General features: G+C 50.1%; 1 protein-coding gene across 1 annotated transcript; it reads left to right on the top strand.

The window, feature by feature from the left end:
• The first annotated feature begins 920 nt into the window (after positions 1–920).
• On the top strand, positions 921–16,988 carry Hapln3 (hyaluronan and proteoglycan link protein 3). The gene is made up of 5 exons (XM_021214138.2): positions 921–1,428; positions 9,054–9,235; positions 12,103–12,471; positions 15,868–16,170; positions 16,527–16,988. The coding sequence occupies exons 2-5, from the start codon at positions 9,112–9,114 to the stop codon at positions 16,808–16,810; spliced, it is 1,080 nt and encodes a 359-aa protein (XP_021069797.1). The 5' UTR covers positions 921–1,428; positions 9,054–9,111; the 3' UTR covers positions 16,811–16,988.
• Positions 16,989–17,331: the final 343 nt, after the last annotated feature.

Below are 17,331 nucleotides of genomic sequence, written 5' to 3'. Positions count from 1 at the left end.
CGTCTCCCTTCTGGGAATCCTAGCTTAGAGCCCCTCACTTTGACTTTGCTTTTCTTTTCCTTTCCTGTCTATAGTTTAGACAGGCAGACTTGACATTCTCTCTGCTGACCACCCTATCACTTGCTGTGACAACAGAGAACCTTCTGGCTGACCACAAGTCTGTTTCCAAAACCAGAGGCTGTTAGCTCTGAGACCTCCTCTCCTGACTCTCTCTGCCTGGTTCTAGTTTGAATATGGCAGAGGAGCCTGGGGCCTAAATTCTCAGAGCAGACAATGTGCTTCTATCTTAGTTCCGAGTGACACTGGGCCTCTGGTATCTAAAAAATGGAAATAAGAAGGTGGAATCCGTGTCATTGCTGGGCCTAAAGGAGAGAACAGAGAATGGATGCCAAGCCTGGCCCAGCCCCAGCCCCAGAGGCTTATGGGAGTTTCCTCATTGGTACTTGTATCCTGTTTATTTCCTCATGAGTACCTCCAGGGCTCAGCTCCCTCCCTAACCTGCTGGAGAACAGCTCCCTTTGCCAGTGTGCCTGGTAGTCATTTTAGAGGGAACTTAGGTCTGGGCACAGAAATTGTGTTTTTGGATTGTTCCTAACACACACACACACACACACACACACACACACACACACACACACACACACACACACGGAGGAAGGGAGTCAGGGCTCCCGACCCTGCTGTGGCCTTTCTCTCAGCCCTTGCTGAAGGACCTCCTTAGATTTCTCTGTTGAAACAACTAGGCCGTGTAGGTCAGGACCTGGTCTTTCTGGACAGGAAAGAAAACACCCTGTTCAAACAGAAGCATCCTGAGTAGTGGCTGCCTGAGGGACAGAGGGCTGCCTACAAGAAGGCTCTGTTAGAGGAGTGTCCCTCCTATTCTTACTTTACACCCCCCCCCCCAATCTCCTGGGGGTGGTCTATGTGTGTGGCTAACCATTTATCTCTGTGCTCAGGAGGTTGTCATCCTCAGCTCTCGGGGAAGCAGGAACACATAACATACTCCTCCTGAACTCTCTAGGGCAGTCATAGCCCACCCGCAGAGTGCTCAAGGGTCTTCCCCTTTTAGAAGCCTGGGTATTTTAATGGGACCTCCCACCTCTGTAAACAATTCTCTGCCACCCCTCTTTCGACTCCTCCTCAAAGATGTGACAGCTACTACTCTCCATTTGCATCTTGCCAGCCGGCAGCTCCAGGTTTCGGATCTGGACTCCAGCCCTTACAGCGGCTACTCCCCGGAGGGCCAGGCCTTTGGGACTGGAGGGAAAGGGACTGTGTACCTTTAAGGGGCTGGTCCTGCGGGAGCGCGGTGTTTGTTGGAAGCCGCTTCCTCTTGGGCCATTCAAGATCCCAAATTCTTCTGCTGCTTCGGACCTGGACAGCCTGTGGCCCCAAGCGTTGGAGCCTTCGAAGAGCTTTCTGGGGACGGTACACGTGGCTGGGGGTGGCTGTGTTTCGGGGAGCAGTGCATGCAGGTTTCTCCCTTCTAGCCTAGGAGACCCCGCGGTTGCTGAGAAGAGTGGGGATAGAAGACAGGGAACAGAGGGCAGAAGGAACTAGGGACTGAGGGAGTCTGCCATGTCATCAACAGCCATATGGCAGCTGACTTGCACGCGACCCTTTTGGGAGCTACCAAGAAGTAAAACCACAGTGAAGCTTGGGGAGCCTGAGGTCTGTTGCCTTCTGCTTGTCGGTACTGTCTCAGTAGCTCGTACCAGCTCTGTTCCAGGCATCCATGGGATGCGGCAGGAGTCCCCGGAGACCTTTCGTGGGGGGTGAGGTGGGGACACTGGGGACAACCTGGGTTGGGGTGAGCAGAGGATGCTTGCCTTTAGGGATGCTTGTCTTCAGGGATGCTTGCGTTTTGGAATACTTAGGGATAAAATGCAGGATGCCTGGCGAGCACCTGGAGCACCCACCTGCCTTAGGGACAGGAGTGCACCTCGGCAAACTCTGGGTGCAAGCTGGTCACATCCAAAGAGGAGGCCTGGGAGGAAAGGTATAGTCCCTTGGACCCAGCCCTACCCCCAGCTCACTGGGTGTCACCAGCCACCTGTGATCCTGTTCGGACAAGGGCTTCTAGGGCTGACCCAGGGAGCACCTCTGCTCTGTAAGAAAGGGACGAGGACCCGAGGCGATCTGCTTCCCTCCAGCGACTGGCACCAGGAGGCCTGGAATGCTGGTGGAAAACACCCCTCTCTTTCCTTCACCAGAACCTGGCCGGTGATGGTGGCAGAACTTCAAAGGCTTGGTAAAGCTTTTTTGTAACGGGGCATTGATGTCAAATGCCTTAACCTAGTGGATCTGGGGGGGGGGGGGCAATCCTGCCGTCTGCCGGTGTCTGAGGGACTAATACCAGTGGCTCAGTTGCAGCGAGAATATGGTACAGGTGGCATCTTGTGCCTTCCCTGTCGAGACTCAGTTTAATTTTGTTCTCTTTGGACGCTTCTTGGCCAGCGGTGATCACGGCCGAGAATTTTCTCCACACCTCTGATAATAGCTAACGGGAGATAAACAAAGTCTCCTGGAGGGTCACTTTTCCTCAACAGTGAAGAGAGGTCAAGGGTGGTTGCTCGGAAAAGAGAAAGATCGCCCACTGTTAGGAACAGTCACAGCTGCTGAGGTTCCAAAGAGCGTTTTCTGACTGGCAGTGTGGAGCCTTTCATGAATGAAGAGAATGAGGCTCAGACACTTGTCCAGGGGCAGACTGGTTGTAAGAGCACAGAGCCAGAACAGAATCCATGCATCTAGTCTCCTTGGTTTTGACGTCAGAAGGGGCTGTTGTCTGAGGCAGGGTGGAGTAGAGGTGCCTATTCCTGCATCAGTGATAGAGGGCATTAGATATTGCTTCTGACGCCCACCCAGGCTTCCGCTCTGTGGTTAACCTTAGCATTTTGGGGCCACCCTTGTCTTCAGCCTCAGAAGCAGGGAGGCCTTGCATTCCAAGAGGCCAGATGACTTACCCAGGGTTACTCGGAAGGTAGCCAGCAAACCTGAATCTTCAGGTTTTACGAATTCTCCCCTGCCATGTAGCATTGCCTCAGTGTGCACATCTTCTCTTGCTAACTTCTTTTATTTGTCCTGACACCTCCCGGGTGGAAGGCTACACACCTGCAGGGCTAGCCTCAGACTCTCCACTTGCATAGTGCTAATAAAGTCAGACTGGAGTGTCGTCGGGTGCTCCGGGAGGCTGAGGTCAGAAGGGCTCAGGGGAGGCCATTCTTTGTGTTTGGTGTGGATGACACACAATTGATTAGAGATCAGAAGCCACTCAGCACCATCCCCGAAGACTGTAAATCAGATTCACACCGTGCCTTTTCTGAAGATTCTTTGTCCTTCCTTTTTAAACAGTCCATGGGGATATATGACTGGGCGTCTGGCCACCACGTGGGCATTGCTTCCTGAGGTCACTGGGGCCCCAGCCTCTCTGGCCTCTGAGCTCTCCCTGCAATGAATGCTCTTCTCCCAGAATCCTCAAGGCTCCCATCTTCTTCGAAGTCTTCCTGACTTACAGGCAGGGAACACCCAGAGCTCAGATTGTGGCTCAGTTGTCAGAGCATTCGCAGAGGTTTCACATTTCGGTTTTATCCCAAGCATCCCCCAAACTGGACATTGGTAGCACACGCCTGTGATCCTGGGCAGAGCTAGGAGGACCAGAAGTTCAAGATCACCCTCAGCATCGTGAAGAGTTCAAGGCTAGCCTGGCCTACATGACACCCTATTTTGAAAGTAAATAAATAAGTAAGCACCTCTCTCGTTGCTCCATCCTCCCCTGTCACTTGCAGTCGCACCTGTGCCTGTCATCACCTTTGTGACTCCGAGGCCCTGAGGCACTCTGATTAGAATCTCTATGGCTTGGAATTCTGCCTAGCTGGTGGTGGAAGCATGGAGTAATATTTGCTGAGGAAATTAGGTCAAATCCCAGCTCTTCCCTAGGGTAGCCTTAGGCAGGTATCTTAGCTCTATGGAGCCCCAGTTTTCTTGTCTGTACCATGGAGAAGATGGTTCTGAGACTGGTTTTATGGTAGCCAGGAAGATGTGCTGACAGTCAGAGGACAAGTCATAATTCACATCAGGCAAAAAGAATCCTACGCTGTCATTTCCTGGCTGTGTGGCCTTTGGGTAGTTGATTCACGTCTCTGTTTACTTGCGGAGTGAATAGAGAGTTATGATTTGGGACCTCTTAGGAGAAGGTGCTGGATGAGAAGTTCATTAAAGAACCGGGGAGCTAGTGTGGGGCCCAGACTGGAGGTTGTGAGTGTTTCCAGGGTCTCTGAGGCTGGAAAAGCCAGCTTTGGGAACTCACTCTCTGTGTTATTGGAGGGAAAGCTCGCTGTAGAATTCTAGGTGTTTCTGAGCTGTGGCTACCATCTCTATGACTGAAAAAATGAAGGGATACTAGGTCAGTGTACTGGGGGAATAGCACTGGTGTGGTAGCGGCTTCCCCAAGTACTTGAGTGTCTGGAAATTTCTGACTCTTGAGGTACGCCTTAAATTACTATTTGTTGTGTGAATTCTGATAAAGGCTGGCAGAAAGCACCTAGCTTCATTCAGCCCATTCACGGGCGTGCCTCAGCATCCAGACACTGGCTCGCTGTCCAGAGCTCAGGAAGCAAACAGACGGCCAGCAGGGGTGGGGGTGAGGGAGCGTGTTTCTGAATCCTTGCTGAACTGAATTCCCAAATCAGCTTGCACCATACCAACGCAGGGATACAAGCAGGGTGAAGGGTTACAACCCATGTGACTGGCTCAAGGGAGTTTAGCACCAGAAGCCTTTGAATAAAACCAGGGGTCAGATGAAGAAATTCCAACACAATCCTGGATTAAAAAACAAAAAAATAGAGGAGGAGGGGAAATCTAACCTAGGGTACCCTGCATGTCAGGTTTACCATGGACCTGAGCGCATGTCTTATTTTGACAAATTTAGCTCCTTCTCCCCATCTTCTTTTTAGAGATCTGTTTGTTTCAGGTGTGTGAGTTTATGCTTGCATGTATCTCTGTGTACCACACGGGCCAGAAGGAGGTGCTGGATTCCCTGGAGCCGGAGTTGTAAGCTACCCTGTGGGTGCTAAAAATTGAGCTGGCTTCTAATGATCTTAGTGTGCTTCAGGGAGTTCCATCAAGAACTAGGAAGCCTTGCCCCGTGACGGAAAGGCCTGTCCTCTGTCCCCGAGTCCCGTGAGAGTTTGTGATACTGTGGGTCTTTTGCTTGTCTAACCTTTTGACACTGAGATACTATGTGGCCATCTACAGAGTTCATGTTTGAGAACCGTGCAATCAAATTAAAATTTAAATAGTAAATACATTCATAATTAAAAGTCACAGGCTTGGGGAGATGGATCATCAGTAAAGAGCACTTTCTGTTCCCCCAGAGGAGCTGAGTTCAGTCCCCAGCACCCATCTTGAGTGTCTCACAACTTCCTGTAACTCCAACTATAGGGCATCCAACACCATCTCTGGCCTCCACGAACACCTGCTCACATACGGCACAGCAACCCCCCAAGTCTCATACTGTTTTCAGTTAGTTTTATGATTTTGTGTTTGGGTTACATTCTACAGTCTCCTAAGAGAGCACCATCCAGTGGGGACCAAGTATCCATACACAGAAGCCTGTAAGGTCATGTCACGCGAGTATGACGTGAGTAAGAGGCTTTAACACAGCGAGGCTGAGCTCTGTTCACGGGTACTCGATGTGGTGGTTTATGTCCCAGGGTACTTGTTCCTGGACCAATGTAGGTAGAGGATGTCTAGGTTGCAGAGAGGCTGTGGGTCCCCATCTCTATGCGGTTGACTACTGTGGTCCTAGCAGGTTAGAGAAAGAACATCAGGACATGGCCTCTCCGGGAGTTCTCACTGCAGGCCTGGATGTTGTTGTGCAGGACATCTCTGCTCATAAGCGGTTTTGCCCATCTCTAGCATCCCATTGCTGTAGGAGGAACCAGACTTGCTGGGGAGAAGTAAAGCCAGGCAAGGATGATGCTCTCCACCTCACAGCTGCAGACATAGCTCAGAGTCACACAGTGAAGAGCGGGGGGGCCTCTGATAGCTGCGTCTGTACACGCAACCAACCGCAGAGAGATAGTCAGGCGGTAAAAAAGTATAGACCTTGCCCCCTCCTTGTCAGTAGCCCCTGAACAATACAGTACAATAGTTATTATCCAGAATTAGACATCAGCGATCTAGAAGAAGATCTGCATGGCGCAGGAGAAGATGGAGAGTCTATATGCCAGTGTGATGCCGCTTTGTGTCAGAGTGTCCTTGGAGAGTGGCACCCATGAGGGTCCTGAGAAAAACTGTCCACTAATACCGAGGGATGGAGATGGTTTTGAACAGGGATCTTCCAGTTCCTGTCAACCAGGCGCGCTGTGTGGCTCCAGTGCATAGCACAGCTGCTAAGTCTAGACTTTAGATTTTCTGCAAATACAACAAAGAGAAGAGTGGACTGGGTCGTCAGCTCTCTCTGCATCCATCCCTCCTTTCCAGCAGGGACTAATAGTTCTGGGACCAAGGATGTTCCCTCCAGAGTCTGGTCACTCTCGCAGGTCAATATTTACTTTGCCTGTCCCTCTTCCTCCTCCCTCCCTTCTTCCTTTCTTCTCTTCTCTTCTCTTCTCTTCTCTTCTCTTCTCTTCTCTTCTCTTCTCTTCTCTTCTCTTCTCTTCTCTTCTCTTCTCTCTCTCCCTCCCCTCCCTCTTTCCCCCCTCCTCTCTTCTCTTCTCTTCTCTTCTCTTCTCTTCTCTTCTCTTCTCTTCTCTTCTCTTCTCTTCTCTCCTCTTCTCTCCTCTCCTCCCCTCCCTCTTTTCCCTCTCCTCTCCTCTCTTCTCTTCTCTTCTCTTCTCTTCTCTTCTCTTCTCTTCTCTTCTCTTCTCTTCTNTTCTTCTCTTCTCTTCTCTTCTCTTCTCTTCTCTTCTCTTCTCTTCTCTTCTCTTCTCTTCTCTTCTCTTCTCTTCTCTCTCTCTCTCTGTCTCTGTCTGTCTGTCTGTCTGTCTGTCTGTCTGTCTGTCTGTCTGTCTCTCTCTCTCTCTCTCTCTCTTTCTCTCTCTCTCTCTCTCTGTCTCTCTCTGTCTGTCTGTCTGTCTGTCTGTCTGTCTTTCTCTCTATATATATATCTGGAGCCCCTGCCTCCTCTGGTCTTGTGCACAGACATTCTCATTAGGCCACATGTTTGCAATCAGTGTGGCAATTGTGTTTTGCTTTGTCATCACAAATGACACCCTGAGCATCCTCCCACATTCCTCTACGATAATCATACCGTTCTGTTTGCAAAGGCCTGCGGGCCCTTTCAGTGTGCTGCACTGAAGCCCGCCTCCTGCCTGTCTCCAGAAGGCCGGCTCTCAGATGTGCGTCTGACTCTGCCTGAAGCCTTTCATCTGCATTATCAGGACAGAGAGCAGGCAGCTAGGCTCACCTCCTCCCAGGGCTTTGAGACAGTCCCTGCTGACCGACTCACCTCCTCCTTCTCCCGTGTCAGGAAGCAGAATTCACTCCAGATGGTTACCACAAAGAGATTTTAATCAAGGGATCGCTTTTAGAGAACAGCTATAGGGATAACAGAGAAGTTGGTGGCCGTCGAGAGACAGACAACGAAGGATTCGATCGCTGGAGTGGGAGGGGGCGGGGTCTTCTTTCCTCCACATCTCATCATTGTCTCCCACTCACTGAATCCACGTGGAAGTCAGAAGGCTGGGGGTGGGGCAGGGCAAGTGACCCATGGGGACAGATACATGGTGACAGTGGATCTGGGATGCATGGGGACAATCGGAGAGTATCCCTTATTCCTGTCCCTGGCCACTGTACCTTGTAGTGTCTATGCCCTTTAAGAAGACCACTCTACCTGTACCGCCTCAGGACCCGCCCAGCTTCAATGTTCCTTTGGGTGCTCCCATCTTTGGACAGGGTCTTGTGTAGCCCAGGCTGGCCACAAACTTCATATGTGATCTAGGATAGACTTGAACTCTTTAATTCTCCTGCTTCTACCTACCCAGTGCTGGGATTATAGTTGTGCACCCAAAAGCAAAACAAACAAATAAGCAAAAACACATTGGGGAGCCATTCTCAAGTTTGTGGGCACTCAAAAGAGGCAGTTGGACCATGGACAGTAGGTTGTTTATTTTGTTTTTTAAAATATCACTCTTTGGCCGGGCGTGGTGGCGCATGCCTTTAATCCCAGCACTCGGGAGGCAGAGGCAGGTGAATTTCTCAGTTCAAGGCCAGCCTGGTCTACAAAATGAGTTCCAGGATAGCCAGTGATATATGTATCACTCTTTGATTACCAAGACTTTTGCGGGTAGAGGCAGGAAGATCAAGAGTTCAAGACTGTCACATGCTCAGTTTGAGGCAAGCCTGTGCTACATGAAATGCTGGTGTGTTTTCTATTTTTTTCTTTGGTGTGTTTGTGTTTACACTTTTTAAAAGAATATGTGTATGTGTGTGTGCACGTGCATGTGTTCATGTGTATGTATGTGTGTGTTTTAAGGTTAGACAACATTGTGGGATAGGTTCTCATTCACCTTTATGTGACTGCCAGAGATTGAGCTTAGGCTGTCATAACTGTGCATCAAGCATTTCTACCACGGAGCCATCTTATACCCCAAATGATTTTTGACCTTGATCAGTCTTTAAAATAGACATGACATTGTCACAGCCCTCCCCATGCAGACATTTTGGCGTTGAAACAAAGTTTCCAGTGCAGACTTATTGTTACTAAACATGAGACTCGCCCTGCCCTGTTCTGTTCTAGTCTTCTCTGTTTTCCTTAAAAAGCGCTTGCAATTAATGACCTCTGAAATTGAAACAGCTTGGATGTGCTTCTGTGGTTACGTCTATGGATGCAGCTTTTCTCCACAAGGCAGACTGTCTCCTAGCTTGTTCTTGCTGCCTGCTGCGCTGAGGACGGTGCCTGGCACACAGAGCCGCTCTGTGATGTACCGTTGAGCACGCATATGTGTGTGTGTGTGTGTGTGTGTGTGTGTGTGTGTAGGATGCTGAAGAGAGGAATCCCAGCCCTCTAGAGTGGGGCTTCTGTAATTGGCTTGTTTTTCTTCTCTCTGCAGTTTTCCCAGGGCCCAGACTCATCTAAGACACCCTGGCACTGCCACGATCCCGGCCAGGATGAGCCTGCTGTTCCTTGTCCTTCTCTCACTACTTTCCTACGTTTTGGGACTTCCATTCTACAATGGCTTCTACTATTCTAATGGTCTACATGGCAGGACCCTGGGCAATGGCTACGGGGAAGGTGGGTGGCTCGTAGGCCTGTGTCCTGGCTTCTGCTGTGATATGCAAGTTCCAGGCTGGGATGGAGACAGCAGGATCTTCCTTGTCCAGGCCTCCAGAGGTGTACAAGCTTGGCTTCTAAGATGAGAGGAGATGGTTTAGATACTCTGAGTTTGCTGGTACCAAAGACTGAGTTCTCTTGGGGTGGCCCTAGTTCCTAGAACTGCTAGTTCATTAAGATCTAGCCCGAGTGTAGCTACCCATGGTGTCCCCCACAGAAGGGACTCTGGAGTCACAGAAGTGTGAGTTTGAATATCACTTGTACCTCTTTTGGGCTGTGAGGCCTTGGGCACAGGGCTTTTGAGATGGCAGTCACTGTGTCCTGCAGTGAGTTCTGTTGCTTAGGGAGTTCTGTCATTTGGACCCTGAGCTCTGACAGCCTCCTACCTTGGCCAGGAGATCTGGGTTTTTGGGAGGAGCCCTGGTCAACAGTTGGCCCAGAGTGTGAAAAGGCGGTGTGCTGTGCTTTCTGGTGGCCATTATAGAATGAAGGGGACTCAGGAACACTTGAGGCTGGGCTCTCACTGGAGCTGCCCTGCCTTGTCCCTTGGTGAAGTTCTTGTTAGCTGTCACGGCAGTTAGCATTTACAATTATTCTTGTTTGTTTGTTTTTGAGACAAGTTCTCATGCAGCCCTGTGCTGACATCAAACTTGCTATATAGCTGGGGCTGGCCCTGACTTCTGATCCTTCTGACCCTGTCTCCCAAGTGTTGGGATTACAGGTGTGTGCTTTTATACCCATTTAGAGGCACTGTTGGGGACTAAATCCAGGGCTTGTGTATGCTATGCAAGCATTCTCCTAGCTGAGCTAGACTACTAGCTTCCTATGCTAGCCTAGAAGTTTCTGTGAGGCTGAAGATAACTTTGATTTTCCAGCCTCCTATATCTGTGATCACAGGCAGGAGCCACCATGCTTAGCTTGTCTGTTAGCTTTTGGTACAGAATAAACTCCCCCAAACATGGAGGCTTAACAGCACACTTATTAATTGGCCTCTGTTTCTTCTGGTCCTACAGCTTGCCTCTCTTTGGAGAATACAACTCCATGTGCATCCTGAGTTTCCCTCTGAATTCTTGGGGGTGGGGATGGGAGTGAGGGTGAGGGTGTGTGTGGGGGATACAGGTATTGCCAGACTGTGCAGCAAAATGAATTTTAGGTCAGACGAGAGTTTATTGATTAAGCAGCCAGATAAGATGAACTGAAGAGCGTCTGTGGGAGAGCATCCATGAGGGTCCCAGGATTCACTGTATGTGGGATCTAGGGACTGTGAAACCACCTAGTCTACAGCTAAGCCTAGATATTAGGGGAGGGATATGCTGGTCTATCTGCTCACCTCTTCCTTTAATCCGCAGAATGCTCTCCTTGAGGAGAGCACTGAGCAGCCGCAGCTGAGGAGGGGAGTTCTAGTAGAGATAAAAACATCAGCCAGACACTCTTACTCACATAAGGGCCACAAGGAGGCTGGAGTTGAGGAATGACTTATTAGCTGTTTTTAGAAAACAGTTCTCCCCTTTTCCTTTATTCTTGAGAATTTCATATAGGTATACAATGAAATATGATCACATCTATCTCCTAGTTTACTTCTGCAGCTTCTTAAAATCTCAATGTCACCCTCCCAAGTCCATGTCTTTCTTTTCTTCCTTCCTTTCTTTTCTTTTTTTTGGGGGGGGGGCATGATATTTGTCTCAATATGTTTCCCTGGCTGGCTTGAAACATGCTACCAAATCATGCTGGCTTTGAACCCATAGAGATTGGCCTGCCTCTTCTGCCTCTGCCTCTGCCTCTGCCTCTGCCTCTGCCTCTGCCTCTGCCTCTGCCTCTGCCTCTGCCTCTGCCTCTGCCTCTGCCTCTGCCTCATCCTCAGTAGAAAATGATTTTCCTTCCCCCAACAACTTACAAGTGCCAACAGTTCCTCAGTCAGGGGGGATGCAGATAGATCATCTCCTGCATTTATGCCAGAATTCTGGCTGGCTTGACCTTGGGCAGGTAACCACACCCACTGTGAGAGTTGTATCCATGTCACATGCAAAAGACAAAACTCCTCTCCATCTGCTGGCTCTTGTGTTCTTTACAACTCTCCCACCATGTTCTCTGAGCCATGGGTGGCTATTGGAGGGCTGAGCACTGAGCCTCCTCTTCTCAGCTCTTTGACCTCATTAGTCATTTTGACAATCTCATTGGTTATGTGAAGCAGGAGAGTGAGGGGGGATTGTATCTTTCCTTGGGTCTCCTCTGTCTCCTGTCAGTCTCAAGACTTGCAAATGGCCTGCTATGGGAGCACCTCACAGATGGTTGGTGTAGGATGACCCCAGCTGAGGAAGATGCATTCTGCTTCCCATGGCCTCTTGTGCTCTAGGCAGGCAAGCCTGGGCTTGTATTCTTAGGGACTGACAATAAACGTCCCCAGAGAAGGTGGAGTCAACAAGAGCTCCTGGAACCAAGTCTCAGGGTAGGCACAGTGGGACCATCATTTCCACCTTTCATCCAAGGAGCAGGCAAGTGGCAAGGCCAGTACAAATCCAAGGAACTGACGTCACCCCTCCCCCCCTTTTTTGAGGCAGTGTTTCACTGCATGTAGTTCATGCTGGTCTCAGACCAATGTTAATCCTTCAGTCTCAGCCTTCCTACTGGTGTGCCGGCACACCCAGCTCCGTGGAAGTAGGCGCAAAGTCTCATGGTTGGGTAGTGGAGGAGTGGAGGAGCACTTGTAGGGATGGGAAAGGATGGCTCTTTTTGCACCCGGCAACGCTTGAGTCTGAAGGGGCTTGGCATGAAGGTACGGGTGGTCCTTGCAAGACCATTGTCCCATCTGTGCCCCACCTCGTCCCCAGGCCTATTCAATGGTGTGAGGTTAGTGGTGGAGACGACGGAGGAGTCCCTGTTCAGTCACCAAGGAGCCAGCGTGACCCTGCCCTGCCGCTACCACTATGAGCCAGCCCTGGCATCCCCGAGACACGTGCGTGTTAAGTGGCGGAAGTTGTCAGAGAACGGAGCCCCGGAGCAGGACGTGCTTGTGGCCATCGGGCAGAAGCACCGCTCCTTTGGGTACTACCAAGGGCGAGTTCAACTGAGGCAGGACGAGCAGCAGGACGTCTCGCTGGAGCTTCGAGACCTGCGGCTGGAGGACTCCGGGCGCTACCGCTGCGAGGTCATTGATGGCCTGGAAGATGAGAGTGGCCTGGTAGAGCTGGAGCTTCGGGGTAAGGCCCTGAAATGGTGCCACTGGGACCCGAGGGAGGGGGAGAGGACCCAGAGAAGGCATAGACCCGTATTCTTTACACAGGTAAGCATGCCGAAGTCTTAAAACAACCCTAAAAGGAAGTTATGATGACGTCACGGCCCTTGTTTTCCAGAGGAGGGAATGAGGCGAGATCAAGGAACGTATTTAAAGTCATGTAGCTGATGGGTGGCAGAGCTGGGGTTTGAACTCAGGGAGCAACTTCCAGAAGTCACTGCCTCCTATTCCCTCTCTTTTAGACCTGTTCAGAAAGAGGGAAATGGGAACTGGTTCCACAGCTCATAGGAGACAGAGCTGAGGTTCCAGCAGGGTTAGTCAGCAAGACATATGAACAAGGCCGGGCCAGTGGGTGACAGTAGGGACTGGTAGAGCCTGGAGCACACTGCTGAACCCCATGCCATGTAAAGAAATCCACTTAATTTAGACTAGTTGTGATACCAATTAAGAATGCAGGCCTATTGCTGTTAGATTTTCATATTTAAGTATGAAATTTTGTGTGTGTCGTATGGGGGATAAGAACTCAGGGTCTTGGGCATGCCAGGTAAATGATCTATCAGTGAGCGATATGACCAGTCGTTGGACTCTCTGGATTTTTATGTAAAAATCGTGTATTTTTAGAAGAAAATTTAGTATTGTTTGACCCAGCCAGACACTATGAGCCAGGGATCTAGTGGCTCCAGTCTGAGACCTCTTTGTAGCTTGGGCTCCTTTGTATCTTGGATGGGGGAGCAGCATGCTCCTTTAATTCCATTTCACCACACCCCAATTTTGGCCCCTAAGCAGGGCTCATCCCTGGAACTGTGGGTACAATAAACAAGGAAACAACTGGGCAGGTAATAGCAGTTCTTTTATTTCCTGCCTTTAGTACTGAGAATGAATTTGCTTCCTGGAAAAGATCACTACCCCTGCCACTTGCAGGGCCTAACCATAGCCAAACTCTTCATTCTGAAATCTGGGTTATCAGAGGGAACGGTCATCAGGGCTGGCCTAGAGAGACAGGGAGCCCTCATCCCGGGGGCTGCAAGGAAGGAGAACTCAGGGTAGGACTGGGCGTACAATCACTAACTGCTGTACCTCCCAACCCCTGCTCAGGTGGGGCCCTTGAGCTTCAGTGCTCCCTCAACTTGGCTGTGCCAGGCGCCTGGCCACAGGTAACATTTATTCAAGGTTCTGCTTCTAATCAGCGCGTGCCAAGGAGAGCCTCCTCCTGGACCCTTAGCTCCATCTGTCTTGATATGGACTGAATAATACTTACACATTTTAAGTTGGGCTGGGGAATCTCCATCAGTGGAAGGATGGGGGCCAGTGTGAATGAAATCCTAGGTTCAACCCAGGTCACGACAACAAGAAGGAGTACATAAACTTTTATAAAGTTAAGATTTCCAACATGCGTGATAACATGTTTGTTTTGTTTGTTTCTTTCTTTGTTTCTGAGTAATGCTTCTCTGTGTAGCCCTGGCTGTCCTAGAACTCACTATGTAGACCAGGCTGGCTTCAAACTTACAGAGATCCACCTGCCTCTGCCTCCTGAGCCCTGGAATTAAAGGCCTGTGCCACCACACCCTGCTCTGTGCTTTCATTTTCTGAGACAGGATCTCATTCTGTAGGCCAGAGTGGTCTTGAGCTCATGGTAATCCTTTTGCCTCAGTCTCCTGAGTCCTGGGATTACAGAAGTGAACCACCATGCCCTGCTAACATAGAAATTTTTGAGGGGAACATGTGTGTGGCCTCCTCAAGAAGGAGGCCCCTACCCCAGGGTATCCTTGACCTCAGGCCTCTTACCTAAGGGCTCTTCTCCACCCTTCTTCCTGCAGTTTTTACATGCCCCTGTGTATGACCTTAAACTCACCGTAATCCCCAGTCTCAGCCTCCTGACTGCTGGGATTCTAGGAATGAGCCACCACACCCGGCTCCTTTTATTCTCTTAAGACATTTCCACATTAAGAAAGCAGGCTTGGTGGCACAAATCTCAGTACTTGGAAGGTTGAAACAGGAAGGCTGCAAGTTTGTGGCCAGCTTGGGTTACACGGCAAGACTCTGTCCTTGTCTTATGTTTCCTACTGCTGCAACGAAACCCCTTGGCCAAAAGCAAGTTGGGGAGGACAGGGTTGATTTCTGCTTCCTCTTCCATAGCTCTATTCATCATCTAAGGAAGTCAGAACAGGAACTCACACAGGGCAGGAACCTGGAAGCAGGAGCTGATGCAGAGGCAATGGAGAGGTGCTGCTTATTGGCTTGCTCTTCATGGCTTGCTCAGTCTGCTTTTTAAAAATAGAACCCAAGATTGCCAGCCCAGGGGTGACCCCACGCGCAGTGGGTCGGGCTATCCCCATCTTAATCACTAATTAAGATGTCTTACAGGCTTGATTATAGTCTGATCTCATTGAGGTTCCCTCTTCTCAGATGATTTTAACTTGTGTCAAGTTAACACAAAATTATCCAGCCTAGTTCTCCAAAGACCAAACCAAACCAAACCAACCAACCAACCACCCAGCCAACCAACCAACCAACCAAACAACGAACCAACCAACAGACCAAACAAACAATGTGTTCACTAAATGACATACAAACCTGGCCTTTCCTGACTAGTCTGAAAATTAAACTGCCTCAGAGGGGCCTAGGAGATGGCTCAGTGGATAATGGCACTTGTGGCTAAGACTGGCACATTGAGTTCAATCCCCGGGACCCATATGATGCAAAGGGTGACTGATGGCTATGAGTTGTTCCTCGATTTTCATGCGCATACCCTTTCCCAAACAAACAAACAAACAAACAATGAATAAAATTAGAGAGATGAACCAACTCATAAATCAAAACTATGCATCTGTGTCCCCAAAGCAGAAAGTTTTAAAAGCCTAAGCTTTGAGCTCACTGCAGGTCCAGTGCCACATGGATCCATGAGGATGAAGGGATTTGTGGGCTTGGTGTCAGGATCTTAAGCAGTTAACAGGTAAATTAATGCATACTAGCGCATGTACAGATGTCGCATGCAGACACTGCTGTTTTATAAACTTACAGATACCTGTAGGACTGGGAGGGGAGGCAAGCCTCACCCCTGGAGCCCAAAGCACAACAGGGTGGTCTTGTCTTCTATAGTCAGGGATGTCACCTGATGGATGGTTCAGGTCAATACAAGTCTGAACTCTGCCCAGGTTTAGGAGGAAGGTGAGGAGCAGGGGAAGGCTCCTCTTGGGCTTTGGTAGTAGACAGGAACTCGGCGGTTTGCTGTGCTATCTGAGCCAGGAGAGTCTACATTTTGGATGCACGTACATCTTGGTGGAGGTGAGAAGCTCCTGTGTCCTCCTTCCAACCCCTCTAAGTTCTTCCTTCCTTCCTTCCTTCCTTCCTTCCTTCCTAGGCGTGGTTTTTCCCTACCAGTCCCGTGAAGGGCGCTACCAGCTCAATTTCCACGAGGCCCAACAGGCCTGCCAGGAGCAGGGTGCTGTGGTAGCCAATTTTGAGCAGCTTTTCCGAGCCTGGGAGGAAGGCCTAGACTGGTGCAATGCAGGCTGGCTGCAGGATGCCTCTGTGCAGTACCCTATAGCATTGCCCCGGCAGCCCTGTGGAGGCCTGGGTCTGGCACCTGGTGTTCGCAGCTATGGCCAGCGCCACCACCGCCTGCACCGTTATGACGTCTTCTGCTTTGCTGCTGCCCTCAAGGGTGAGTGGGATGGCCAGGCACAGGCCTGTCCTGCTTGGTGGTTACCTGAGGGAGGGCCTGTGAAGCTCTTGGCTACTTAGTTTAAAAAGTATCTGCTGGTATGTGGTAGGTGTTCAGTAAAAGTCAGGTGAGCGACTGGTTCAGTCAGGGTGGGTGCCCACTTGGAATGCAATTGGGGCATACAGAAATGACTAGAGCAACCCCAGACCTGTGGCAGTATGGGAGTGGGATGAGGCCTGCACAGGTGGCGCTTCAAAGAGTCCAATACAGATTCCCATAAGGCAATTCCTCCCTGCCGTGGTAGGCTCTTCTGCTTTCTATGCTGGATAGCACTTAAATGGTCCACTTTCCCACAGGGCGGGTGTACTACCTGGAGAACCCCAAGAAGCTGACGCTGCCGGAGGCCAGGGAGGCCTGTCAGGAAGATGGTGCACAGATCTCCATGGTGAGCCAGCTCTTTGCGGCTTGGAAGTTCCATGGCCTGGATCGTTGTGATGCTGGCTGGCTGGCAGATGGAAGTGCCCGCTACCCCATAGTTCACCCTCGACTCAACTGTGGCCCCCCTGAGCCTGGAGTACGGACCTTTGGCTTCCCAGACCCCCAAACCCGCTATGGTGTCTACTGTTATGTCCAGCATTAGCAGGGTGGCTAGCTGTACATCTGCCCTGCCCCGGACTTCCTGGGTTGAGTGTGTATCAGGTGGACCATTGTCCCTTGTGGGTTGGGGGATTGCTTGGATAGTTTTTATATTTCCCAACTTAAACGTTTAAAGGTATTATATTATTATTATTATTATTATTATTATTATTATTATTATTATTATTATTATTATTTTACAGACCCAACTCTTAATTCTCTTGGCATCCTTCTCTGGGGTATTTGAGGTCCATTGGCTTTTAAAAGGCTCTGCCATGTTCTGGTACAGCTGCCATCCCTACTTGAGGAAACTGGTGTTCACCATGGACAATGGCGATGACTAACTCCCTTTCCTCAGCTTATACATGGCAAAAGGCTGAGTGTTGACTCCTTACATTTCTGCACAGGGTCCTCAGACTTGTGGGTAAGGACTTAGGCAAGGAAGAATTTCCCTTCTTCTCCTGGTTTCAAAGAGTCTAGGTCTCCTTCCCGTGTCCCTGCTTAGGAGTGACTCTCTGGGTGTGT

The sequence above is a fragment of the Mus pahari genome, chromosome 1, assembly GCF_900095145.1.
Source record: "Mus pahari chromosome 1, PAHARI_EIJ_v1.1, whole genome shotgun sequence".
Classification (NCBI taxonomy): Eukaryota; Metazoa; Chordata; class Mammalia; order Rodentia; family Muridae; genus Mus; species Mus pahari.
This window is presented reverse-complemented; position numbering and strand designations above follow the sequence as displayed.

Excerpts from the sequence above, each read along its gene's own strand:
- Hapln3 (XM_021214138.2), top strand. The coding sequence starts at position 9,112 with ATGAGCCTGCTGTTCCTTGTCCTTCTCTCACTACTTTCCTACGTTTTG. Across the intron at positions 9,236-12,102 it reads GGGCAATGGCTACGGGGAAG|GCCTATTCAATGGTGTGAGG; the intron begins GTGGGTGGCTCG and ends CCTCGTCCCCAG. Across the intron at positions 12,472-15,867 it reads GGTAGAGCTGGAGCTTCGGG|GCGTGGTTTTTCCCTACCAG; the intron begins GTAAGGCCCTGA and ends CTTCCTTCCTAG.